This window comes from Beta vulgaris, chromosome 6 (genome assembly GCF_026745355.1).
Source record: "Beta vulgaris subsp. vulgaris cultivar EL10 chromosome 6, EL10.2, whole genome shotgun sequence".
NCBI classification, from domain to species: Eukaryota; Viridiplantae; Streptophyta; class Magnoliopsida; order Caryophyllales; family Amaranthaceae; genus Beta; species Beta vulgaris.
The window spans coordinates 45,221,168-45,248,250 of record NC_079207.1 but is presented as its reverse complement, the minus strand read 5'-3'; the positions used below and the strand labels follow the sequence as shown (position 1 = coordinate 45,248,250).

The 27,083-nt window shown below is 36.1% G+C and overlaps 1 protein-coding gene across 2 annotated transcripts; it reads right to left on the bottom strand.

Moving 5' to 3' along the window:
* Positions 1 to 18,334: 18,334 nt before the first annotated feature.
* On the bottom strand, positions 18,335 to 23,756 carry LOC104896934 (E3 ubiquitin-protein ligase RGLG2). Of its 2 annotated transcripts, none has more exons than XM_010683720.4 (12): positions 23,576 to 23,756; positions 22,750 to 23,059; positions 21,653 to 21,737; positions 21,415 to 21,555; positions 21,211 to 21,324; positions 20,977 to 21,074; positions 20,179 to 20,258; positions 19,967 to 20,072; positions 19,738 to 19,865; positions 19,414 to 19,648; positions 19,033 to 19,089; positions 18,335 to 18,669 (listed from the first exon to the last, which is right to left on the bottom strand). In XM_010683720.4, the coding sequence occupies exons 2-12, from the start codon at positions 23,038 to 23,040 to the stop codon at positions 18,589 to 18,591; spliced, it is 1,416 nt and encodes a 471-aa protein (XP_010682022.2). In that variant the 5' UTR covers positions 23,041 to 23,059; positions 23,576 to 23,756; the 3' UTR covers positions 18,335 to 18,588. The 2 variants fall into 2 exon arrangements, with proteins under 2 accessions (XP_010682022.2, XP_048502300.1); XM_048646343.2 differs by lacking the exon at positions 23,576 to 23,756 and adding an exon at positions 23,291 to 23,406.
* Between the last annotated feature and the right edge of the window lie 3,327 nt (positions 23,757 to 27,083).

The following is a 27,083-nucleotide window of genomic DNA, read 5'->3' as shown; positions in this document are numbered from 1 at the left end:
TAACATCAGATAATAACACAAAAAATGATACGTGCAACAATCAGATGTTAACTAAGTTTCAAAGAACTTTAGAATGAAGAAAGGAAGTAAAATTTTACCCTTTGAAGAACTTGAACCGTCGCTTTATATTTTTTCAGTTCTTCGCAATTCTAGAAACTCTTGCTTTTTCTTCACTCTTTTCTTCAAATTTTTGCATTCAAAAATAATCACACCAAACAAACTCGCAAATGTTCAACAACTGAATCAAGAATTTTCTTCAAAGGCTCGAGTTTTAGGGCTCCATGGATGACCTAGAAAAGAGGAAGGAAGTTGATGGGGCAAATCTTTTTCGAACTGAGTTCAAGATGTCCGACAAGGGGGTATCATTATATCGCCACATATTAATGGCATTCTTGTAACACTAGTGGAAAAAACCTCATATGTCACTTTGTATCAGATGCGGTTTTTGTAAAAACTGCATCCGAAAATGAACAAAAAAATGGGATGGAAGTTTGGCAAACATAATCGGATGCGGTCCTTAAAAAACCGCATTAGATTGTTAAATCATATTATTTTTAACTCTCCTTACTAGGTGTAGTATTTTCAAAACCCCAACTAGTTGAATCCCCTGGCTGATTTGACTTGTCAAGACCCCCATGATCATCAGCACTTTGTGCAGATTTCTTCAAGGTTGAGTCAATTGGATGTCCCTAGGAAGCTTGAGATTTTCCCTCTGATCTTTTGGAATCCCAACTACCGACGTCACCTTCAGAGGCCTTGTCCATATTCCAGTCACCAGCGCTTTCTTGATTATCTCACCAGGATTCATGGGGGAAATCTAATGTTTCTTGGAAGAAAGACTCAAATGAGAACTCTCAGGGTTCCGATTGGGACTCTCCAAAGGCTAATGCTGGAAATGAGAGTGAGTCACAGTCACCATGAGGACAGCCAGGTGGGTCAGGCTGGAAGAAAAAACGCTCTGAAGGAGGTCGTCGTGGCTGGGGCTCTTCGAACTCTGGTGAGTGGAAAAGTAGGATGAATCGGCCCCCGAAGCAACATGGAGGACCAAATGATGATTCTACTAATGTGGCATTTACTACTACCAGAAAACGGATGGACTTTTCTCATTTGAAGAGCAATGTGTTCTATCTGAGGTTGAATCAATCATGCAGTCTATTCGAAGAATTATACATCAATCAAGGTAAATTTGAAACCAGTTTTTACTTTTTTTATTTGTTAATGCATATATTAGATTAAAATTGTGGCTATGATTGATAAATAAAAGAACAAAGTCAAACATTCTATGGCTTGTTTGGTGAAAGAAGACAAAGAAGCCCCCCCCTCTCACTGCACACACCCCCGTGCACAGTCCCCCAATGAAGGTCATTTAGGGTCGATTTTAGACCTTCATGTTTATTTTACTTAAATTCTCACATTTAGCCACATGTAAAGACATATATAGTACAATTAACTACATATATGACCATTAGAGTTAAGAAAAACCATTTCTCATGCTTTGAAACCCAATTTCGGTAAATGAAGGTGATTTAGGGCCGATTTTAGACTTTCATGTTCATTTTCCTTAAATTCTCATATTTAGCCACATGTTAAGACATATATAGTACTAATAGCTACATATATAACCATTAGAGTCAAGAAAAACCATTTCTCATACTTTGAAACCCAATTTGGGTAAATGAAGGTCATTTAGGGCCGATTTTAGACTTTCATGTTCATTTTCCTTAAATTCTCACATTTAGCCACATGTTAACACATATATAGTACTAATAGCTACATATATAACCATTAGAGTCAAGAAAAACCATTTCTCATGCTTTGAAACCCAATTTCGGTAAATGAAGGTCATTTAGGGCCGATTTTAGATTTTCATGTTCATTTTCCTTAAATTCTCACATTTAGCCACATGTTAAGACATATATAGTATTAATAGCTACATATATAACCATTAGAGTCAACAAAAACCATTTCTCATGCTTTAAAACCCAATTTGGGTAAATGAAGGTCATTTCGGGCCGATTTTTGACTTTCATGTTCATTTTCCTTAAATTCTCACATTTAGCCACATGTTAAGACATATATAGTACTAATAGCTACATATATAGTACTTATTTAAAACTCCATTTGTAGGATTCTTTCACCACCTCCGAGATAAACGAGGTTCGGGATTTGCTAGCACGCTACCTGACCGACATTTGCATGTGAGGATGATGTCGCGGCTTTGAACTTTTTTTGTTAGGATTATGTTATTAGCTACACTCACTTCATATGTTTATTATTGACTTCATATGCTTTTTTGTTCGGATTTTAGTACTTATTTATAACTTCATTTGTAGTACATTATGAATATTATAATATAATTTTGAGTACTTTATACGACGCGTGCGTGAGATGTTTTCTAATTATGGTAGGTTTAGATACAAGCTTTAAATAAATATCATATATATAATATTAATATATATATTAATATATATATATATATATATATATATATATATATATATATATATATATATATATATATATATATATAATATATATATTATAATATTATATATATTATATATATATATATATATATATATATATATTATGTATATATTAAAAACATGATGCGGTTCTGGAGAAAATCACATCAGATTGTACACCTAGAGGTCCAAAACCTTGGCGCCAAGACCATAATCTGATGCGGTTTTCCCTTAAAACCGCATTAGATTATCATTTCTAATTTGGTTTTGGACCGCATCAGAATGATTTAGACACCTGCTTGCGAGCCCACCTGTTGCGGACCAAACCGCATCCGAAAGCCCACATTTGACCGCATCACTTTGGGTTTTTTCCACAAGTGTAAATAAGCACTAACGTTCGTTAACTATAAGGGCATTTAATGTTCATAAACAGTAACTGAGGGATACACGGTGTATTTTCAAAAGTGCGAGGGCATCCCGTGAATTTTGTGAAAACTCGAGGGCATTTGGTGAAAAAAACCATATATACAAACTTTAAATTGCGAATAGTCATGTTATATAAAAAATAACGCATTGTTCAGGTTTAAACCTCTTATATTCAAGTGGATGTATGGGTCCCCAAGGAAGTCGCCAGCCTGTGGTATTCGATTTTTTACCGTCTTAATTAATTGTCTGAATTCCACGAAATTAAGTATCTCATTGGACTATGTGTTTTAGAAAAAATTGAAGCTGCCACTCTATTAGTACTGAATAGGAATAGATTTTGATGTGAATTTAAAGGCTATCTTTGAGTTCTTGATTAAAAGAATGAATCTTGGATGAATCTTGAACCAAGAAAGCAAATCTTGATCACTATTTAAGGTTTAAAGTCGAGTTATTTAACACTTGATCAAACGTTTTATGATTGATTATTAAAGAAACTAAGTAACAAGGATATGCAATTGTCAAATCCTAACCAAGGTTTGATAATAACTAGGGTTGCATTCACTGTTAAAGCTTTGGATTCTCTCATAAAATGTTAATTCCACAAGGAATAGGTTAAACACAAAATAATACTCTACCTTTATTCATGATAATAGTCGAACTATATAAACCATACATGAGTCCTAACTCTAATGCAACTAACAAGCTTAAAGATAAAGCACAAACCAAAAAAGATAAAAATCCTAGGTCACGACTAAACACAACACATGCCTATATTAAAAGATAAACCAAGAAGACTCATATCAAGACTCGATGACAAAGGAATTAGACTCCTAAATATAATAGGATTCCTTCATCACTCAAACACCTAAAAGATAGAGTTATAATGCAATTAAAATACATAGTCTCCTAACAGAGCTAAGAAACTACATAAGTGTTCTAACAGAACTATTAGGACTTGTCACCAAATTCTACTCATCCACGCATCATATACTCCCCTTGTATGAAAAAACTTGTCCTCAAGTTTAGTCTTTGAAACATGGAATTAAGTCACACGAAAGAAACGTTGCACATATGCCACCTCCTAGCAACACTTTGAACTTCTCGTAACCAACCTTCTCAACAACATCAAAGGGACCTTCATCAAGAGGTTCGACATGCTTATGACTCCCCTGAAGTTTTTGAGCTGCAAGTGACAAACAAACCATATACCCCACATCCAACTTGGTACCCTTACGTAATTGCAACAATTGTTGTCGATGCTCCTTCTTGATGCTTGCGATTTCTAACACCTCACCATGGCACGAACTTAAACACACATGAGCCCCATCTTTCTTCCCTCTGCCTTTGTCTTGCTTTGAATAATGATATTTTGGTGGTAATTGCTCGAGTACCAAACGCATAGCACCCAAGAGCACCGACTACTCATCTGTCCTCCCATTATGAAGCACAAACCGATCACTTTGCCATGGACTCTCAAGTAGTAAAGAATATGATGTCCTAGGTATGGCATCACACCATATCTCATCATGATATGCACCAACCTGGAAATTAACCAAGGCTTGCTTTCTCACCCACACGCCACCTTAATCATTCAACCAATTTTTCTTGTAAGTATTAGGGTGCTCTCTTGTCGGCAATTGCAGCTTATCCACCATAGTTAAGGAACAAACATTCGCACATGATCCACTATCAATGATAAAGGAACAACCTTGATCCATGACTAAGCAAGTTGAGTGAAAAAGATTTTACCTTTGAGCATCTTCTTGCTCATCTTGAAGTTCCGCCAACAAGGACCTACTTAACACCATCACTTCATGTACCTTCTCCGGACTACACTTGGCTTGGTTACTCCAAAACTCATCATTAGTCATATCAACCATGTCGTGTTGTGATGCCATGTTGTGTTCTTGCTCACCCTCACCTGCCTTGTTTTGCACCAAGAAGTTATAGTACTCTTCCCTCGACACCATGGCACAATTAGGGCAATTTCGAGCCACATGCCCAAACCCATGACACTTGGAACATATAGTTTTCTTCATGGCTGGCTCCTTGGAAGTTCCAATAGTGAGTGTTCCTTTCAAAACACCTATAGTATAGTATAGTGTGTATGTATATATATATATATATATATATATATACATATATATATATATATATACATATATATATATATATATACATATATATATATATATATACATATATATATATATATATACATATATATATATATATATATACAATATATATATATATATATACATAATATATATATATATATACATATATATATATATATACATATATATATATATATATACATATATATATATATATACATATATATATATATACATATATATATAGAGAGAGAGAGAGAGAGAGAGAGTCAGGATCCGGTGAGAATGAATAGTTATGTGAGAATAGATTAGTATGTGAGAATTAAGTTCAAGCGTTTGATCAAAAAAGAACTAATGGCTGCGATTTGCCATAGCAGTAATAACAAAATCACAATTTTCTTAGCAAATTTTTAGCGGCAACATTCCAATTAAGCGTTAACAGTGCTTTTCACTGGGGGAAAAAAATCCATACCTCTCATCATCGACCAATTGATTACAAACTAAAATCTGAACTTTTCTATCCAGATCAAAATTCATCCATCAAGTAATTATCATCAGGTACGAATTATAAACGTTATTCATAGAATTCGATTTTTTCAAAATTGATGTACTTACATATTATTCTTAATTCATATATTCTGTAATTATTTTCACATACTTTAATCGAAAATTAGGTCTTTTAGAGACTATACTTGATGGCGATGGATTGTTATTGGAATTTTTGTTCATATTCTACTTTTTCTCTCTCTATTTTGAGTATTTTCCTTAATTTTAGTTTTAATTTTGCATCTTTTATTATGTTCCTGATGGATTGAATTTATAGATTGTGTTTTTGGAGGATTAATTATTATTTAAGTTATTGATGCAAATTTTATGACGTTACTTTGCCTTCTATTTTTTCCTAAATCTGCTTGAATCGTCAGAAGAAAATTGATCATATAGACTACCTATTGATGGATGCCAATTGAATTGAATGTTGAGACTCGTATATCAAGGCTTGTGCTGGAACAGGAAAAGGATGATAATATTGGAGTATCCACACCCAAGACTTCAAGCGAAGAAGTTAATGATAATTTGAAGAAGTTGGTGATGAAATGTTTGATGTTATGTACAAGTATTTAGGATTATTTGTCAAAAACTACTATGTTTTTCTTTTTTGTTTTCAATTTTTTTTTGGGTAATGAATAACTAGAAACTACTTGATTATGGTCTTTCCTAACATTAAGCTTACAAATTTTAGAAATTGAGATGAAGAAGCTAGTGTTTTTTTTCTTCTGCTTCTGATTTTTGTACATTCTGATTGCTTGTTTAGAATTGGGGATTGTCTATAGAGAAGATGACTTACATTTGAGTTGTCCATAGGTCTTTGCAAATCACTTGACATATTAGTTTGTGATTTGAAGAATTTGATCCGATTTGTATTGTGGTTGTGTAGTGTTTGGAGAATTTTGTTCTAAGTATGTTGCTTTTTGAAGAATTTGATCATTTGTTTTGTTTGGCTGGGTAATGGGTACGCAATGGGTACAATCAAATGATTTTGGTCATGTACATCAGTGCTACACTCTATGTACATCGGTGCTACACTACATGTGTACATCAGTGCTACACTACATGTACATCAGTGCTACACTCTATGTACATCGGTGCTACACTACATGTGTACATCAGTGCTACACTACATGTACATCAGTGCTACACTACAAGTACATTAAATATTAAGGACATTATTAAGTATTCCTTTTTTTAACTGAGATTTAATTTCGCCCATGTGCTTGAATGTTATTATGAATGTTTGGCATTGAAGAAGAGAGTTTCTTTTAAGTGAGCTGGAACTCATGTACATTTCTTTTAACAAAGTTGGAACTCATGTACATTGATTAGGTCTTTGCCATATGTACATCATCAGTAACACACAAGTACATTAAATCTCTTATAAATATAAAAGTTGGATTTTGAGCAATATCATACACAAACATGAAATGTGATTTATGTATATGTAATTAATTCTTATGAATCTTTCAAGTAAGGTTTTCATTATGTCTTTCAATTAATATTATTGTGTTCTTTTTCTGGATTTTTGAATATTTCATGGACTCTCATCCTACGATTATGAAAGACCCTAATCAACATACTCCAACAACACAAGTAGCAGGTGAATGATCGGCTTTAACATAAATTAGTTTGTTAGATACTATTTGATGATACTAGTGTTCACATTTTCATGATTAATTAGTTGGTTAGATACTATTTCACTTGCTTAAAATTTTGTTTTGCTATATATTTGTGCATACATAAAAGTTAAGCTTAATTCATATATGATATATGCTTTCCTTTTCAGCTGAGAGTGCTCTAGTACTTAGTTCTTTCAATACCACTACATGGGTTAAACCTAGAGCACGCCCTTTTGTTACCCCGGGAGGAACAATGGAGTTAATGCCTTTGTGCTCTAATGAGTTAACACTGAGATGGGGTTGAAGTTTGATACTTTGGAAGAAGGGATTAAATTCTATATATGATGCTTATGCTCTACATTGTGGCTTCAACAGTCAAAAGTCAACGATTAACAAGAACAAAGTGGTGTTGTTGCAATAAAATATTGCTTATGCAATAAGGTGGGTTTTAAAGAGAAGCGTATGGCAAAGAATGAGGATGAACTCAAACAAAAGGAGGATGGAAAGCTGCTACTAGAAAAAGGTTGGTGACAAGAGTGGGGATGTAAAAATCAATTAGTTCTTAAGATTCGGGAAGAAGGGGGATATTTTGTCAAAAACTTATATGAAGGACACGCCCACCCTCTTTACACACCGAGTTGTAGGAAATTTCAAAAGCAAGGTAGAAAAATGACAATTTTGCACAAGAAGTTCGTAGTTGACAATTCAAAGTTGAATATTAGACCAACAAAACGTTTTAGAATCTTAAAATAGAATGTTGGTGGATATGACAATATTATAACTTCAAAGCAAGATTTGAAGAACTTCTCAAGGGATTTAAAAGCATATATTGATGACTCTGATGCTGAAATGTTTGTGGACAATTTTAAAATGAAAAAGTTGTCTTGGAGTGCCTTCTTTTATGGAGGTGGATAATGAGAAGTGTCTTACTAAGGCTTTGGATCCTATTTGTAGGAAAAACTATGCTTTGTTTGGGGATCTGGTCTCTTTGACACCACTTTTGAGACTAATCGGTACAATATGGTCTTTGTGCCTTTCACTGGTGTCGATCACCGTAAGAGATGTATCACATTTGGTGTCGGTTTCACTACCAAGGAGAACATAAGCTCCCTTTGTGTGGTTGTTTACCACTTTCTTGATAGCAATGGGAAATAATGAACCCACTTGCTTGATAACGGGCCAAGATTCTGCGATCAAAGTTGCGGTGAGGAAAGTGTTTAGAAAACGGGGAATCGGTTTTGCATGTGGCATATAATGGAGAAGGTGTCTCTCAAAATCGATCGAGATCTTCTTAAAGAAACAAAATTTCATAAAAACTTATGTTTATGTGTATGGGACCTAGGATTAGAGCCTTTAGAATTTGAAGAAAAATGGAATAAATTGATTGGTGAATTTAAGTTGGAAACACATCAGTGGGTAACTGAGTTGTATAAGATAATAAAGTTGTGGATCTCTGCTTATTTTAGAGATTTATTCCTTGGCGGGATCATGAAAACAACTTCAAGGTCGGAAGGTGAAAAATTTCTTTACCTCCTTCACTAATCCCCATGTTACTTTTGTAGAGTTCTACATGCGCTTCGAAACTGCAATGGATTCATAAAGACACTCACAAGCTGAATTTAATTTGACAATGACTCGAAGAATAAATTTCCATAATGGAAGACACCCTAAGTCATTGAGAAGCATGCTTCAAAGGTATTTACTTACTCTACATTTTATCAGGTTCAAGAAAAGGTGTATAATGCTTGTTTTTCGTGTGGGGTTGAAGAGTTCAGAAAAAGAAAATGACTTGGAATTTGCCAAGACTAATGAGGTGAATCGTAAAAGAACTTTTGATGTTTAATAACACCAATTATGAAACGAATTGTTCATGCAAGATGTTTCAGAGACATGGCTTACCTTGTAGGCATATGGTTTGGGTATGGAAGTCAAAGAACCTAACCATGATTCCCGATAAATATGTTCTTAACAGATGGACTATAATGGCAACAAAAAAGCCAATATTTGACTTGGACGGAAATACTTTAGACCAATGCACTAGATTGGTGGACAAGAAGAAAATTTTGAATGAGTTATGGTCAGAAATCTATAGTATAGGCAGTGAGGATATCTCATCTTGTGCTTTATAATGCAAGTTCTTATTCTTCCAACCCAAAATAAAATTACTTATCGGAACTAGAAAGTAACAATGCCTTGTGGTTAATACAGTCCAGCCAGTCCCCCCCTCCCCCCCCACTCGTCTCATCTGCTCCTTCATATTCCCCATGTATTACTCCTTATCCTATAACACACTCTGCGAATTGTGATAATTTTTCATTGCGACATCATGTATTTCTTGCAACACTTGATGAGGGGGTTAAGCCCTCTAGCTTTAAACAGGCTATGCAAAATCCTAGTTGGCGTGAAACTATGCAAAAGGAGATCAGTGCTCTTAAGGATAATCAGATTTGGGTCCTGACTCCTCTACCTCCTGGTCAGAAAGCTTTGGGGTGCAAATGGGTCTACAAAATTAAATCTCACTCTGATGGTAGTGTTGAACGTCTCGAAGCTCGCTTGGTTATTCTTGGTAATCATCAGGTTGAGGGGATTGACTACAATGAGACACTTGCTCACGTTGCTAAAATAGTCATTGTTTGTGCTTTTCTTTCTGTTGCTGCAGCTTGCAATTGGGAAGCTCATCAAATGGATGTCCACAATGCTTTTCTTCATGGTGATTTGGATGAGGAAGTCTATATGAAACTTCTTCCGGGGTTCAGTAGCAGTCCTAATAAAGTGTGTCGTCTGCAGAAATCTCTCTATGGTCTTCATCAAGCACCCTAGTGTTGGTTCACCAATTTGGCCACTTCTTTGAGGCTATATGGTTTCTCTCAGTCTTATTCGGATTATTCTCTCTTCACTTATCGATGTGGCGATACTTGCTTTCATGTGTTGGTTTATGTTGATGATCGTATTATTTCGGGTAATGGCTCTACTTCTCTTTCTACCTTTAAACAATATCTTAGGGATTGTTTTCGGATGAAGGATCTTGGTCCTTTGAAGTATTTTTTGGGCATAGAGGTTGCGCCCAGAGGGTTTCTTTCTTTCTCAACGCAAGTACACCCTTGATATTATTTCTGAAACTGGCTTACTTGGCGCTAAGCCTGCTGACACCCCTCTTGAGCCAAATCATTCTCTGGCTTGCGATGATTGGTCTCCCTACTCGAATCTCGCTCAATATCGTCATCTTGTGGGACGCCTTACTTACTTAGCTTTCACGCGCGTAGATCTTCCCTATGTGGTTCATGTCCTTGCTCAGTTCATACATTCTCCTCAACAGCATCACTAGGTTGCTGCGTTGCGCGTGGTTCATTATTTAAAAGGGAGTCCTGGTCGAGGTGTCGTTCTTTCTTCTCCTAATGACTTGCATCTCACTACTTGGTGTGATTCTGATTGGTGAGTTGTCCTTTAACTCATCCTTCTGTTACTGGATGGATTGTGTTTCTTGGTTCTTCTCCCATCTCATGAAAGACTAAGAAACAACACATGGTTTCTCTCTCCTCTATTGAGGCTGAGTATAGGTCCACGGTCGATGTTACTGTTGAACTCAAATGGTTGTGTACTCTTCTTCGTAGTCTTAGATGTTTCTCACGCACCGGCTAGCTCTCTCTTTTGTGATAGTCAATCTGCGCTCTACATTGCTCAAAATTCCATCTTTCATGAGCGCATCGAACACATTGAGGTGGACGGTCACTGCATTCGTGATGCCATTAAGATGGCATTGTAGAAACCGCACATATTCCCACTACCGAACTACTTGCAGATATCTTCACTAAAACTCTTAGCGTACGACCATTTTTGTACTTGAATGGCAAATTGGGCATTCATGATCTCCATGCTTCAACTTGAGTGGGGTGTTGGACAATGCTTAGGTATATATATAATACTTTATTATATTAGACTTAGATGTCATATGGTGTATGAATAGGCCCACTTATAATACATGCATAGCATATATATATATATACTTTCTTGAAAAGCAGCAAATGACAATCATTAAAACCTAAAACTTACTGACTGCCGTGACGCAAACTTTATTATCTGAAAATTCTTGGGAAAAAGTGAGGATGATGGAGGAGATGGAAATAGACACTCTACCAATAGTATAAAACTACCGTTTTGACTTCTAAGAAGATGAGTGAGAAATCTAGAGAGAGAAAGAGAAAAAAGAAAACTAGAGAACCCAAACCCAAAGTCCCCAACAATTATCCTAGATCTAAAACCAGCAAAAAAGATGGATCTTCCATACTCCTCAGACTAGCAATTACCATAATCATTCTTCCCAAAAGCTTCACTTTATCCACCAGACAAAAATCAAGCCTCCCTCCAAGAAAACAAACTACTGAAATCAGTAAATTCAGAAAAAAAATAGAGCTACTCCATGGGTCAGAGAAAAAGCAATTGAGTCAAATTGATTCAAGTAGATACTATTATATAGTGATTAAAGGAGGGGAGGTTCAGATTTCGTTTAAAGGTGAAAACCCAGTCCAAACCAACTCCAAAGAAGACAAAAGTAGCTGGTATTTCAAAAACACTTGTAGAAGATTTCTCTGGTACCTTTTTAGAAACCTCAAGCCAAAAATACCAGATCTAGGGATTGTGGGGATTTTTTTCCTTTACTCAAACCAAAATTGCTTCCAAATTGGATATGGAGGTGTGGAAGCCGATGCGACTGACGGACGAAAGAGAAGGGAAACAGAGTTCTCGTTTGAAATCTCATGTCTACACAAAGCTCCAGGGAACGTTAACCAAAAAATCACTTCCAAGACACAGATCAAAGCAATGGCAAAAATTGAAGAAAAGTGAACGACAGACCCCTAAGTCAAAGACAACTCTTCCCTATATAAAGAGAAACAAGGTAAGTATTTTTATTTCATTCTTCTCTAAAAGCTTTATCTCCCCCTCTAGGAAAAGTGAAATTGGCTTTGTAATTTCTATATTCTGCTCAATGGCTGATAAGAAATCCTTCAAAGAGGCTGTAGTTCAGGGAACTAGTATAATACCCCCCCTTTCATAATCATCCCCCCTGGTCGAAAAAAGTTCTAATGAAACCCCTCATATGCATGCCCCCCCACCCAGTAACTCCACTGAAAAAGAACCCCATATCCCCAATCCTGAAAAAAAATCCTTCTGGTCAGACTCCCGTGGATGAGCTTCCACAAGTCCAAAAGGACATTGAGGAGCTCACAAATACCTGTCTTTTTGGTAAAATGTTGGGAGACCCTCTTGATATGCGTACAATCATCTCGAAAACTAAAGCCGATTGGAAAATGGTGAGAGGAGACGTTGAATACCTAGAACTAGGTAATCAGTGGATCCTCTTGCGATTTGCTAATGCGGCAGACAGGGGGTTGGTATGGGATGAGCGCCCCTGGCATGTTCAAGGGGAGCTTCTTGTCCTCCAACCCTGGAGGCCTTTCTTTGACCCTTTTTCTGAGGAAATTCAATATGTTGATTTGTGGATTCGTATCCCAAGATTCCCCGCTGAACTATTGAATGCTCAATCAGTAACAAACTTGGTTGAAATGAATAATGTGGGCAAGTTTATTAGGCTAGACCAAAGATCCCTCCTAAGAAACAAAATTCGTTTCGCAAGGGCATGTATTTCTGTTAATATTCTTGAGCCACTCAAAACTTATGCTGAAATTGTTAGAACAAGGGGTAAAACTTTCAAGTATCTTGTTTGGTTTGAAGATTTCTCTGAGGGTTGTGCCTTTTGTGGTGAGGTATCTCACAATATTGATGTTTGCTCTCTGCTTCACTCCCCACCCAAGGAAGTAAAAATAGTTCTCGAGAAAGCTCGTTCCTTTGCTAACATGGCAGGAGAGAGGCCCCCCCCCCCTTGCACTAGGCCAGACACGCACACCACCACGGGCCAGCCAGCCTATGTGGTTCACGCGAAGCCTAGGCAGAGGGCTAAAGCCTCTCCCCATGCTGATGGTATTGGAAAAAATAAGGATGATGCTGCCCCTTCCCATCCCACTCCTTCAGCCAAGGAGAGGGGACCTCGGACAGACCCTTTGATGCAAAACAATGGTAAGTCAGAAAATGCTAATGACTGGATTACAGTCCCTCTCAATGCAAAAGGTAAAAGATCTCTTCGTGTCGCTACTTCTAAAGTCCCTTATGCCCCCTCTAATGATGAGAAAATAGCTAATTTACCACTGAGTCCTCCTCCTTCCTTTATGGGTAAGCAACTTGAGGGTGAAATATGCACCCCTGATGCTGCTCCCTCTGTGCTGGAAATATGTGGCCAAAATGATAATCAACCCCTTCAGTTGATAATCCCAGACAATGACACTAATTTCATAGAAGATCAACTGGAAAAAATAGAAAAGGAAATGTGGAAAATGGATCCGGAAAAAGGACCAATCTTGCTAGACACTAATAGCAACAGCACAAGTCACTCCAACCTGCCTCTTAGTCCATTTCACTCATTGAATTCAGATGACTCTTTCTTGAAGCAAATTAAAGGCCTAGAGGTTGAGCAGCCAGGAAACTCCCATACTTCTCTCCCTTCGGATGCATCCAAAAGGAAGGAGAAAGATGGTGATGAAGATGATTCAGGTTCTACCTCTCTGAAGAGGGCAAGAAACTAACTTTCCAAGATAAGGTAAAATGAGTATTGGCTTTTGGAATATTAGGGGAGTTATGAGGAAGAATGCTCTAGTAGAAGTCCGTGATTTTTGTCGTGTCAACCATATTAGTATTATGGCATTATGCGAAATAAAACATGTCTCCCCCCCCCCCTCCATTGATATAGTACGAAAATGTGGTTTTAATTTTGTTGAGTACCTTTCATCATTTGGCCTCTCCGGAGGATTATGGTTGCTGTGGAAGGAAAATTTTGTAAACCCATTTAATTTGAGAGTTTTATTCAAAGCCAATCGGTTCATTGCAAGTGAAATTAGACTATTAAATTCTAATATTTCGTTTACTGTTATTTTCATATACGCCCCACCTAATTATGCAGACAAAGATCAGTTTTGGTGTGAATTATACCAATTTATGAACTCTCTCTCATCTATGTTTATTATAATAGGGGATTTTAATGAGATTGGATCAGCTCAAGAAAAGGAGGGAGGGGCAGCTCCTGCATTATCCAGATTTAAACGAATAAAAAAGCTAAAAAGCAACTTTAATATAATTGATATCCCTTTCACTGGTCAAATATTCACATGGAGAAAGAAAATCTTAGGTGAAAATAACATATGGGAAAGATTAGATAGAGTTATGGTCTCCCCACAATTTGTAGAAAAATTCCCAAGAGCCAACATAATTCACCATGTTTTTACGTCCTCAGACCACTGCCAAGTCCAATTGTCTTTTAACGATAATAGAGAACAAAGTAAAGCGATCCCATTTAGATTTGAAAAACAATGGACGTTTAGAAAAGATTTTTCAATCTTAGTAGCTAAAGTATGGAATAAAAGAATAATGGGCTCAAACATGTATTGCTTTACCCAAAAGTGTAAAATGTTGAAACAAAAAGCAAAAAAGTGGAGCCAAAATAAATTTGGAGACGTTTCAGGTCAACTAAGGAAAACAGACACCCAAATAAGTCTTCTTCAACCTCTCATTATCAATAACAGCGCTTCAACATCGAATTTAGCTAAGTATAGTCGACTTCTAAAAAAAAGACATAATTTACTCTCTTTTTCTACAGCATACTGGCAACAAAGAAGCAAGATAATATATTTAAAAATGGGAGATCAAAATAACACATTCTTCCACAGAGCAGCCTCAATTCGAAGAAATAGAAATTTGATAAAAAAACTACACTGCTCAAAACAATGTTAACTCACAGAACACAGAAATAATACGTAAACTTATTGAAATAGATTTCAAAGAAAGGTTTAAGTCAGACCCTTCAAGTAAATTTGATACAGCAAGAGACTTCCAAATTCTGGACCCTATTATCAGTCAAAAGGGAAAATGCGGAATTATGCGCCCAAGTTACGGACCAAGAAATACATGATGCAGTATTTCAACTGGATCCGGATAAATCCCCGGGCCCAGATGGGTACCCTCCGCTATTCTTCCAAAAGTATTGGGGGATAATTGGCAAATCAGTCAATAGATCAGTAAAAGCTTTCTTTCATGCTGGAAAATTGCTAAAAGAAACTAATCATACCTTTATAGCATTAATTCCAAAAGTAGAAAATCCATCGGCAGCAAATCAATTCAGACCAATAAGCTTATGCTCTACAATATATAAAATTATATCAAAGATACTAGTAAATAGACTTAAACAGGTTCTAGGTAAAATTGTACACCCCCTCCAAGGAGCTTTTGTGCCTGAACGACTGATACAAGATAACATCCTTATGGCACATGAAGTATTTCATGCTTTTAAGAAAAAAACGGGAATCTCGGGATAGATAGCAATAAAACTAGATATGGAGAAAGCATACGATAGATTAGAATGGGGCTATATATTTACTACTCTGGAGAACTTAGGATTTTGCCAACAATGGATCAGTTGGATCAAAGAGTGCATTACCACTGTGTCCTTCTCAGTCCTAGTTAATGGCATTCCCACAAAACAATTTTTTCCATCAAGAGGAATAAGACAGGGAGACCCATTATCTCCATACATCTTCATTCTTTGTGCAGAACTCCTTGCTAGGCAATTATACTATGAGGGGCCGGAAAGAGCTCAGGCTTTGGGTGTGAGCCCAGGTCATGCTAGAATGAGAATTCCGTTCCTTACGTTTGCGGATGGCACCATCATATTTGCAAAAGCTAACCACCAAGCTTGTCAAATAATCAAAGATATCTTAAACAAATACTGCACTATGTCAGGACAATTGGTGAACTATCACAAATCGGCTTTCCAGTGTACAAACAATGTCCCTGCTCAGCTAATTACAAAATTTCAAACTATCCTAGAAATGGAGCACGTTAGACTCATATTTAGGTTGCCCTATTATAGACAAGAGAGTGGACTCTACCACATTTTGGAAAATCATAACCAACACTAATAACCAGCTAGCTAAATGGAAAGCAAACTCAATATCCCAGGCAGGAAGAACCACTCTAATAAAATCTTGCTTGGCCACAAAACCGAACCATCAAATGCAAAGCTTTACTTTGCCAAGTAGCACCCTTTTAAACCTCGATAAGATATGTCGCAACTTCTTTTGGAATCGAGAGCCGGATACTACAACTCCTAACTATGGGTGGGATAGAATTTGCAAACCTAAATTTTTAGGCGGATTGGGACTCAGAAAAGCGTAAGTCAACAACAAAGCAATGCAAATGAAATTACTTTGGCGCATTCTTAGGGAACCAAATAATCTCTGGGTTCAACTAGTCAAGAAAAAATATCTAAAATCTGCATCAGTTTTTGAATACACAACCTCCCAATCAGGATCATGGCAGTGGAAAAACCTTATGAAGTTAAGACCAATTTTCATTAAAGGAATCCAATGGAAGGTGGGGGATGGAAAATCCATTTGTTTTTGGAAAGACAACTGGTTATTCCCCTACCCTCTAGTAGATATTTCTCCCACCATTAACAATTTGGAACAAAAAGTAGAGGATTTCTTCCTTCCAAATAAAAAGTGGAATGTCCAAGCCCTTAAAGATTGCCTACCGGATCATATAGTCGAAGTCATTAGAAGCACTCCCATCCCATCCAATGATATTCAAGACACAATGTACTGGAGGCTCACTCCGAGTGGCGAATTTACCACTAAATCTGCAGCCCTCTTGATTCAAGGAATCACCCCGGAAAATATTCATAAATGCTCATTCCGTTGGATTTGGAAACTCAACATCCCCCCCAAAGTTAGTAATTTTATTTGGAAAATCTGCAATGATGGCCTACCATCTAAAGAAAGACTTATGCGTAGTCATGTAGCGGTTCCTCTTCCCTGTGTTTTTTGCAATCATCATATAGAAACAACAAGGCATCTCCTATTAGATTGCCCCTTCTCCAAAGACTTATTCAAGGAAATTTCTTGTCACTTTGATTGGCCGAAAATTAGAGAAGAAATTCTCCAAGAAACAGAGATAGTAGACATTATTAATAAGCTACGCGAGTTTAACACTCTTCAAGATCTTCAAAAGATAACAATTGGTTGGTGGTTCATCTGGTTTTTTCGTAATAAAGTCTCCTTCAATGAAGAATCGATCAATGTCCAAAATGCCTCAATAATAATAATCAACTATTGTAAAGCATGGTTTAGCAACGTTAGTGTTGACCCAGGGGAAGTGGATGTGCCGGGGTTCAAAAGAAACCACCACATCTCCCCCCACATCGTTTGATCCATTGGATTCCCCCCCCCCCCTGAAGGATGGGCAAAACTTAATTTTGATGGCTCAAAGTCCAGCTCGGATCACTGTTCATTCGGGTTCATTATTAGGGATCACATGGGCAATCCAGTGACGGTTGGGGCTAAAGCCCTACCCCCTCACTGGTCTATACTTATGGCAGAAACAATGGGTTTTTACTTCGGAATGAAGACAGCGATTTCCCTTGGTATAAGAAAACTTGAAGTAGAAGGAGATAACTTGGTGGTGATTAATTCAATTAGAAGAAAGTGGCGTATTCCATGGGAAATTTCTAATCTTATTGATGATGCAGGTTAAGATGCTAAGAAGTTGGACGCCTTTTCGGCTAATCACTGCTATAGGGAAGCGAATCAAGCAGCGAACCTATTAGCGAATTGGGGAAAAACGCATCAACAACTATGGCTATCCTCTTCGGAGTTTCCCCCGGGGCTCTCTCTTATCATCCGCAAGGATGAGTTAAGTTTTCCCACTAGTAGGGTATAACCTAGTTTCCTTTCCTTTTCAAATCAAAATAAAAATAAAAATAAAAATAAAACTACCGTTTTTTTTTTTTTGAAGGGAAAATCTATATCCTACAGTTGATAGCATATTTGAGATCCATGACCTATATTAGTTGACAGTGTGATGAGCAGTAGTCGACACTCGTATAAACTCATTAAACCAAGAAACAAGATGTATAGAAGTAGATAAGAAAAGGTATCTGCAAGACAACGATTTTCCTAAACTCGTTCAAACCGAAAAGATATTAACCTAACAAGTTAATAGGCAACAAAGTTACTATCCTTTTAAGATGGGGGTTGGGACTTGGGACCTAAAAAGCTGTGAAGATGACTATTGACATTATGTGCAACAATCTTGTAATTACAGAGAGGAATTCTTGACAAATAAAAGCGACAAACAAAAACAATGTACAAGCACGATCAAAAATTTACATCCCCGCCAACCAAACACGCCAAAATCAGGCAAAGCAGATACCATACTTGATCATCATCCATGAATTTGAACAAAATAAAACAAACAAATGAAAGAATTTCAACTAACGACAGCCACAACATCCACACATTGAAGATGTTAGTAGAGCTTTATCCTCGTTTGTATCGTGCTGCGACAAATTGGACAATTAGAGAGGTCTTGCCCACATTCAGCGCATGTCTGTTGAGGACATACAATATAGATCACACTCACAGCAATGGACCAAAAACAAGAAACGATAAAGCTCGGAGGAAGAATGAATCCTAGTAAAGATTTACATCCTCCCTTTCTTAATTGATACATCATATTAAAATTTCTACACTATTTGGAATTTATCTTTAAACATATTTAATTACTATTGTGTAAAGATAAATGCATTATCTTAATGATTCTTGGGTTAATTTCCATGTATATTTTTAAAATATTATTTATAATTATCAATAATATATAAGCGAAGATATTGATGGTCAAAGTTGTGCATCGACAAGTGTGCAATATGATGTATCTATTAAGAAATAAAAATAAATATTTTGCAAGTTGTACCTGGTGCCCGCAGCCGAAAGCCATGTCCTTGTTGTTCGTAAAGCAGATAGGGCATAGCTATTCAACAACATCAAAGAACTATGGTTAAATCAAACACCAAATGATATTGTAATCAGAGATAGTCCTAACATAAGCCCTAATTAGCAATCTAACAAATTTGAATTATCGACACTTAATATTCACAAGCGAACATAATGAATCAGACTCGACATTGGTCTTAGACAACACGTAAAACTGCCAGGAAACCCAACCATACATGGTAGTGTCAAAATGGCAAAAGATGCCATAAACCACAAAAAGAAAGGTATTGAAAAGGTAATGTATATCTGATAACAAGTAGTGAGAAAGTATAAGCAAAAGCATCAATCAAACAGTAAATACCAGATTATCATAATCAGAGGTGGCAGCAGGTTGGCCCAAATCGTGGGTAGAACTAGGCACAGGTGGAGCTGTACCCACTTGGCTGTGTTTTTCATAATATGAAGGAGCACTCGACTGAAAACTTGTTGAGTGATAAGGCTTCGGAGAGTTGAAAGATGATGCATTGCTTAATGGCCGTGCATTATACACTGGTGGAGGAAGAGGGACTCTGTCCGGAGAAACTCCTCTACGCCTACTGCACTTGTATAAAATATAGAAAACCCAAGTCAATCAATCAGACAGATTTATTAGTGCCCACAAGTAGTAATTTGGAAGAGTTGTTACCCCACTAAAGAAAGCTCCATTGTTGCCTTGTATTGAGAAGGAATTTCCATTAATGCTGACAGAGCAAATTCAGTTTCCTTCCTAGTTTGGTGAGTGTTCTTTGCCATAATTTCAGTGAAATTTACAAACTGAAGTTACAGAACAGAAATTAATACAAGACAAAAACTTCTTCACAAAACATCTAAAACGCTTAATCAAAAAGGGGAGACGAGAAAGTAGGCATACTCACCTGAAAGTTATCAAAATCTCTTGCAGGAATGTTATCATCAAATTCCTTCATCATGTCCCAGGGTCCATCCCCTACCCCAACAACAACTATTGAGAGGGGATATTTGCTGTCGTAAATTACCAAACAAACATTAGAAACGCAGAACTATAAAACAAACAGGAGGAACAATAAAACAAAAGGGAAAGAGAGAAAAGATTTCAAATTGAACGAACCTTGCTTCTACAATCGCATCAACTGTCTTCTGCTCCTGGGAACTAAGCCTACCACGCTCTGTATCAACACTCCTAGTAACCTACACTAATAGACAATGTAAAGTGCCCGTAGAACAATAACTCCTTCCAGGAATTCTGCTGTCTACATATCTATATCTATAATACCTAGCCATATGTTTAACCTAATATCTCTCATGGACCAATTATGTTGTTTACAAATTGTGAAAGAGCTCTACACATGATGACATTTGAACTTTTTTCATGGCAACAATGTCTCCTAGTGCAATGTAAGTTTAAAAAGAAAAGAGTATATTTGTATTAAGAAGAATTAGCACCAATTTATTTTCCATGACAACTGAAGATATAACTAAAGGGGTCTATAAAGTTTACATAGTTCAGTGAAATGTGATATATATGTCTTTACAGTTCAGTGAAATAACATATCTATATAGTTTAGTGAAGTAAGCACTAAATGTTTCAACCTATTTCACTAAATTGATATATTATACTGTATATTCGTAGTACTAGATAAAAAAAGAATCAGGAATTCAGAATACCATTATTAGCTACCATAGTTCTTTTCAGTGTTACCTGATTCCCTAATTTCCATGCGAATCGCGAATTGAGAAAAGCGAATTATGGTCGGTTTTGGTTCATTTTTGGCTCATTTTGGGCGAATTGGCAAATTCAAAAGGCGAATTAGATAGCGAATTAGGTAACAAGGGTTCTTTTCATGCAAAAATAAAAAGCAGAAAATAACCAATCCACCCACATCTAAAATAGAACGAGAGCAAATACCTGTCCATCTGCAATTATTAACAAAACATGGTATTGTCCACCACTCCGCTCAACAATTGTCATGGCCATCTCAATTACTGGGGCAAACGATGTAGGTCCTACCACAACAAGAGATAGATAACCAATAATGCAACTTAAGATACTACCCAACTTGCAATGAAAATTCACAAGAATAAAATTGAAATTACTAATTATGAGAAACCGACAAAAAAGAACATCAAAAGGATAATAAACCTGCAAGTCGTAAATGAGGAACAATTTCCCTATACTTATATAACACTTCCTCAAATCCATTACAAACGCTTTCATCAGGGTAGAAACTAAAGACGTCTTGATCATGTGTTGATGCTGTCAAAAGAAGATATAGTTTGTTTAGAGACCATGACTTAAGAAGGCACAAGAAAGACAAAGAACAATATGAGAAATTTGCATAAATACCATCTCCAAATCCATAACATGGAATCAAATTATCATCGTCGAAAGTTGCTAGTGTCTTTCCTATAATAGATATTGCCTGTTCATATGGATTTAGGCCATCACCAATATGATGCAGACTTCTTTTATTGAATGACTTGGCACCTATTGATGAATCACAAGTTCAAAATTTTAAAATAAGAAAAGAAGTGTATTATGATTTGCGAAGAAGACAATAAGACAGCAACAAAGTTGAATTCACCTGTCCACTCATTGCTTTTTGTAAAATCAATACCAACAATAAGATTAGAAGATTCAAGGCCAGCACGAGCCAATGCTTGAGTCACCTGCAGATGATGTTTAATGGAATGGTTATAGAAGTATATCACAAATATATTGTAGCATGAAGAATATATTGTTGATAATATATATCAATGAATTCAGTGCACTTAATTCAACACTCCAAATATCAACTTCTAGTTCTTCATTCGAGAGGAGGAAATTCATTTGTAGCAATAAATCAAATACAATTACTGCCAGCCTGCAATTTTGGTGGTACACATTATACAGCCGCTTCTAACATATCTAAGGCTTCTAAGCACAGTAGCAAAATCTCCACAATCCTTCATGTTTTAAAGTTTATTGAGCATCAAAGGCTCACAGCCTTGGACAACATACGAATGAGGACAGAGGAAAAGAAAAGCAGTTAAAAGCTCAAGCGAAATCAATATAGCACAATTAGAGATCCATAAATTATCACAACAGCTGAAATGTCTTAAGGCAGTAAGAGACGAGTTGAAGCAAAACGGGAAAGCCACCACGTTCCTTTTCAATGCTACCTGATCCACGGTACAAAAGAATGAGTACGAAAACACAATTAACTACCTAATTTCCTTCAGTTAGCCTAAAGTACACCACTTGGATGTAACAATTCTCCTTTTTCGGATCTCAGTTTGTGGGGGGTTTAGCGAACCAGGTAGCACTGGTCCTTTGTGATAAGAACCTTATCATAGAAGCATAGACACTCATCGGAGTTTAGTTAAACTCGTATCAAAATATTTGATTTGATAAAAACCATAATGTGCTAATTAATGGATTTTTCCATACTCAAATCTCCAATCACCATGATTATTTGTTACTTTCTCCTTTTATATAACCTGTGAGATACTTGTATTAGAGTACAAATCTTGACAGCAAGCACCAAGACATAATCAAGTTTACACAGGACACACCTTTAATAAAGATATTACTTTTTCCATGAGAAATCACATTATTAATCTCCCAAAAAGGTTACCAATAAATGATAAATTTGATTAAGAAAAGGCAGTTAAACATGAGAAAAATAAATTACATGCATACCTGATCCAGTGATGTATATTCATCAGCTATCCTTGAGTACATCCTTTCAAACCTCTTCTTATGGTCATGGGTTTGTTGAACACCAGCACCATAGCTCGGCCCTGGTGCGGGCGGCATTGGTTGGTTGTGTTGTTGAGATGGAACATAGTAATGACCCTCAGCTGGTGGTGGTGGTGCATAATATGGTTGTGCATATCCTCCTTGCTCATTATTTCCGTACTCATTCCATTGAGGAGATTGAGATGTTGAATTTGTCCTCCAACTTTCGTCCTTTGAGCTGTTTCCTCCCATTCACTTTATCAATTATAAACTGATGCAACAAAAATATTTGATTATTTAACAAGATTCTCTCTCTAAGAAAAAGGTTGATGATTGATGAATATTCTCTCAGTACACCCAAAAAAAAAAGTTGATATCACCAAATATCTCTAAAGACTTAATATACAAGAATATCTAAACAAACAAGAATCAGATTAGTCACGGAAAAAGATAGATAAGAAATCAAAGAAAAGAAAAAAGGCGGCTAGTAGTAGAAATTTACAAGCAAAAGAACTCTTGTCATTTACGTCTGAAGTTTCGGGATATCTTAGTATTTTATTTATAAAAAAATTAAAAAAGAAAAAAGTAAGGTCAAATGCTTTGAATTCAAAAGTTTCGTCAGGAGAAGGGGCGAAAAATGTGATCATATAAGATATAACCAGCCGCATCGCATTTCAAAGATCTGGAAAATGTTTATCACGTCAAATTTGGTAACAAATTTTTTGACGGAAAATAAGAAGAAAAAAAGGAAGTTGGAAATTAATTAATGAAGATAATAGAGACGAACCACGGCAGATTGGGGACGGGAAGAGCTTGTACGGTGGGCGGTGGAGGAGACGGAGAGCTTGACTCTATGACTCAACAAAGGATGAATGTAAAAAAAGGAACTATTTAGAAAGCATCTAAAGTGACGACTGACGACAGAGGAATAAGTATTGCTATTGCCGGGAAAGGTGTTGGCCTTACTGATGGCAGTGGGGCGAATCAACTAGGAGACCCGTCCCGAGAAATGATAAACCTCTAATTGCTAGATGTTTATAAACATCTAGCAGGGGTAAAATTGTCAATATACATGAAAAAAAGTTATCAGTCAAACAAAAAAGTAATCTCGAAAATTGGACACTGTCAGAAAATTTCGATGCTAATATATGATGTTCATGCTACTACAACTTGTGTTCGTGTAACTATAACTAGTGTTTATGCAACTAAAAATAGTGTTTATGTATAAGCAGATAGTGTTCGTATTTTTTTAATTGGACACTGTCAGAAGATTCCGATGCTAATATACAGTGTTCATGCTACTAGAACTAGTGTTCGTGTAACTATAACTAGTGTTTATGCAACTCACAATAGTGTTTGTGTATAAACAGATAGTGTTCGTATTTTTTTTTTACATATCTAAATAAGAGATAGAGAAGAGTAAAATAAAAATGATGAAATTATATCAAGATGGATGTCTATTTGTAGAGAATAAAATATATGAATATTAGTATATTTTTTATTTTTTTCTAAAATATATTTTTTGAGATATACAAGTTTAAAAAATTGGAAAAAGTAATTTGTTTGGATAAACAATATAGTGACATGTGTACCACTTGTATGTTGCCACATGAATGCTAGATGTTTATAAACATCTAGCAGTTAGAGGTTTATCATTTCTCGACCCGTCCCATCCCGTTCAAGTGGGACGGGGATGGGTCTAAGTTTGATGGAGTTGGAACGGAAATGGGAATCGTACCCGTAATGGGTGATGAAGCGGGTGTTAATTTTATGTTATATCCGTCACCAGGGCGGTCTTAAATACTTTCGAGGCCCTGTTCTAATATGAAAAATTGGACCCTTAGTATCAACTATCTATAGGTGTCATTTTTTCTTCAGCTAACATTTCTCTTAGTAATTTTAACCTTAACCATAATTCATTCTCATAATAGTTAGATTAGCCATTAATATATGCTTTTTTGTAACGAAAAAGAAAAAGAAAACTCTGCAATTATAATCAGTTATCTCACTATCTGAATACTTATTTTAATAGATAACTCGCTATATAAATATAAGAGAAGAAAAGGGATGATAATATAAAACAAACAATTGGCTACAATATTGACTATGGAATGAATATGGAAAGTTTCATTAAATTTGTGGAATTCTAAGTAGAAAGAGTAATTAGGAGAAGGGAAGATCAAAAGTTTCTACCTATGTAGCATTGAAAATTTAAGAAAAACAAGAATGAATATGGAAAGTTTCATTAATTTTGTGGAATTCTAAGTATAAAGAGTAATCAGGAGAAGGAAAGATCAAAAGTTTCTACCTATGTAGCATTGAAAATCTAACGGAAAATAAGGAAAGTACAAGACAACTAATATTAAGAAAGAGAGAAAAACAAGGGAAATAATGAATATGTTGTAGGATGCGGGACCCCGAAAAATCCGAGGCCCTATGCTATGGGTCTGCTTGCACAGGCCCATAGCCGGCTCTACCCGTCACATCCCTATCGCGCCCCATCCCGCCCCGCATGTTTATTATTAAAATTCTATTTATAAACTTATATTATTTATAAGTTTATCTTGTAAAATATAAATTTGTGGATATGACGTGGGTACAAAGCGAGTACAGGTACCCATGCGGGCGGTGGGAGCGGGGATAAATTGCATACGATGTGGGTGCTGGTAACCATGTGGGTGGCGGGGCGAGGATGGGTCTTGAATTTTCTCCCGTAATGGGTGGTGGAGGCGGGGATGGGAATGAGAATTTTATTTGGATACGAATGTAGAGGTGCCATCCTTTGCAACAGCCTCATCCAATTGCCATCCATAGATATCCTTTAGGTTTTGGAATAATTAACATAAATAATTTCAACTTTTACATGTCTTTTCAAAATAATTCCAGCTTTTGATTATTTTCAAAATAATCCCAACTTTTGAGTGCAACTTCTCAAAAATCAAAATATACGTGACCTTTTAGAGAGCATCGTGCGCACATTAAAAACGCGGCCTCTAATACATAAAACGGAGCCAGCTTGAATAAAAAAACTATGTAATGAACATCATTGAACCGGAAAATAAACTTCAAAGTCACATAAAAACTTATTTGATAGTTAATTTTCGAAAAAAATTGTACTTAAACACTCAAGTGCCAGTTAGGTTGCATGCAAACCAAAATTTTTAATCTATACCAAAATCTCTAACTTCTCTCTACTTTCTCCCTCTTAAAAATTGTTCATCCTCGACGGATTGATTTCTTCGTTGCAATCATAATTCGAGTAGGCGTGTTTTCATTGCTTACGCGGGATGAGCGTGTATTTGACTACCTCGTTGTAAAGGTTTTGTTGTGAAATTCGTTTTGAAATAAAGAAGTAGCCAACAAGTCTTTAATGGAAGACTTATAAACATGATTGGATATTGAAAAATCGTATGGACAACTTAAGGACTTATCCAATGTAGATTTCCCCGTTATGACTTCGTAATTGATCAATGAACCTAAGATTGAGTTAAATAATGAGGGTACGAATATGATCAGGAATTAAATCCCCCTATACATGGTCTCTACTTAATACAATTATGTCGAGTGTTATGCGATTAAATAACCACGCAATATATTCATGCAATGTAAGAATTAATCTACATTGGTTCATTAAATACATAAAAGACTAATTTCTTGTGACATGTTATTTAAGCAGTCATATTATAATAAGGAACCTAAGCCAATTGTCCAAATTATCTTAATTTAGCATTGGAACATTTATATTGTTCGTTGATTATAAAAAATACACATGTGTGGTGATGAAAACATTAAGTCATATTGGCATGTATACGAATAATATAACAATGAAATGTGGAAATGTGTAAAGAAATAAAACAAAGGAGAGATTAAAGAAGAATGTACAAAAAGCGTTAATTTCTTTAATATTTACATCGTGAAAAGCAAATTGTTAGTTAAATATAAATAAATTGGAATTAACCCTCATTAATAATACCTTTCTCGCTTAGGTTTCATGTAATGATCCGTAAGATGAGCAATCTTGAAGTTTGAATGGTGTTTGTAAATCAATGGAGTTTGAATATGTGTTTGAGAATGTTTTGTAGTTGAAAGTTTGATGAAATATGAGCGATAATGTCGTACCGAAAGTTCGTATGAAAAGTATATGTAAAGTCGTGTGAAAAATACTCGTCGAAACAAGGCTATTTATAGAAGAAACGAGATCGAAAATCATGTGGATGATAATAGCGTAGCCTGCGCTAAGCGTAAGGCTCATGCATCCCATGCATGGCTCGTGCACTCGGCGCATTAAGACAATT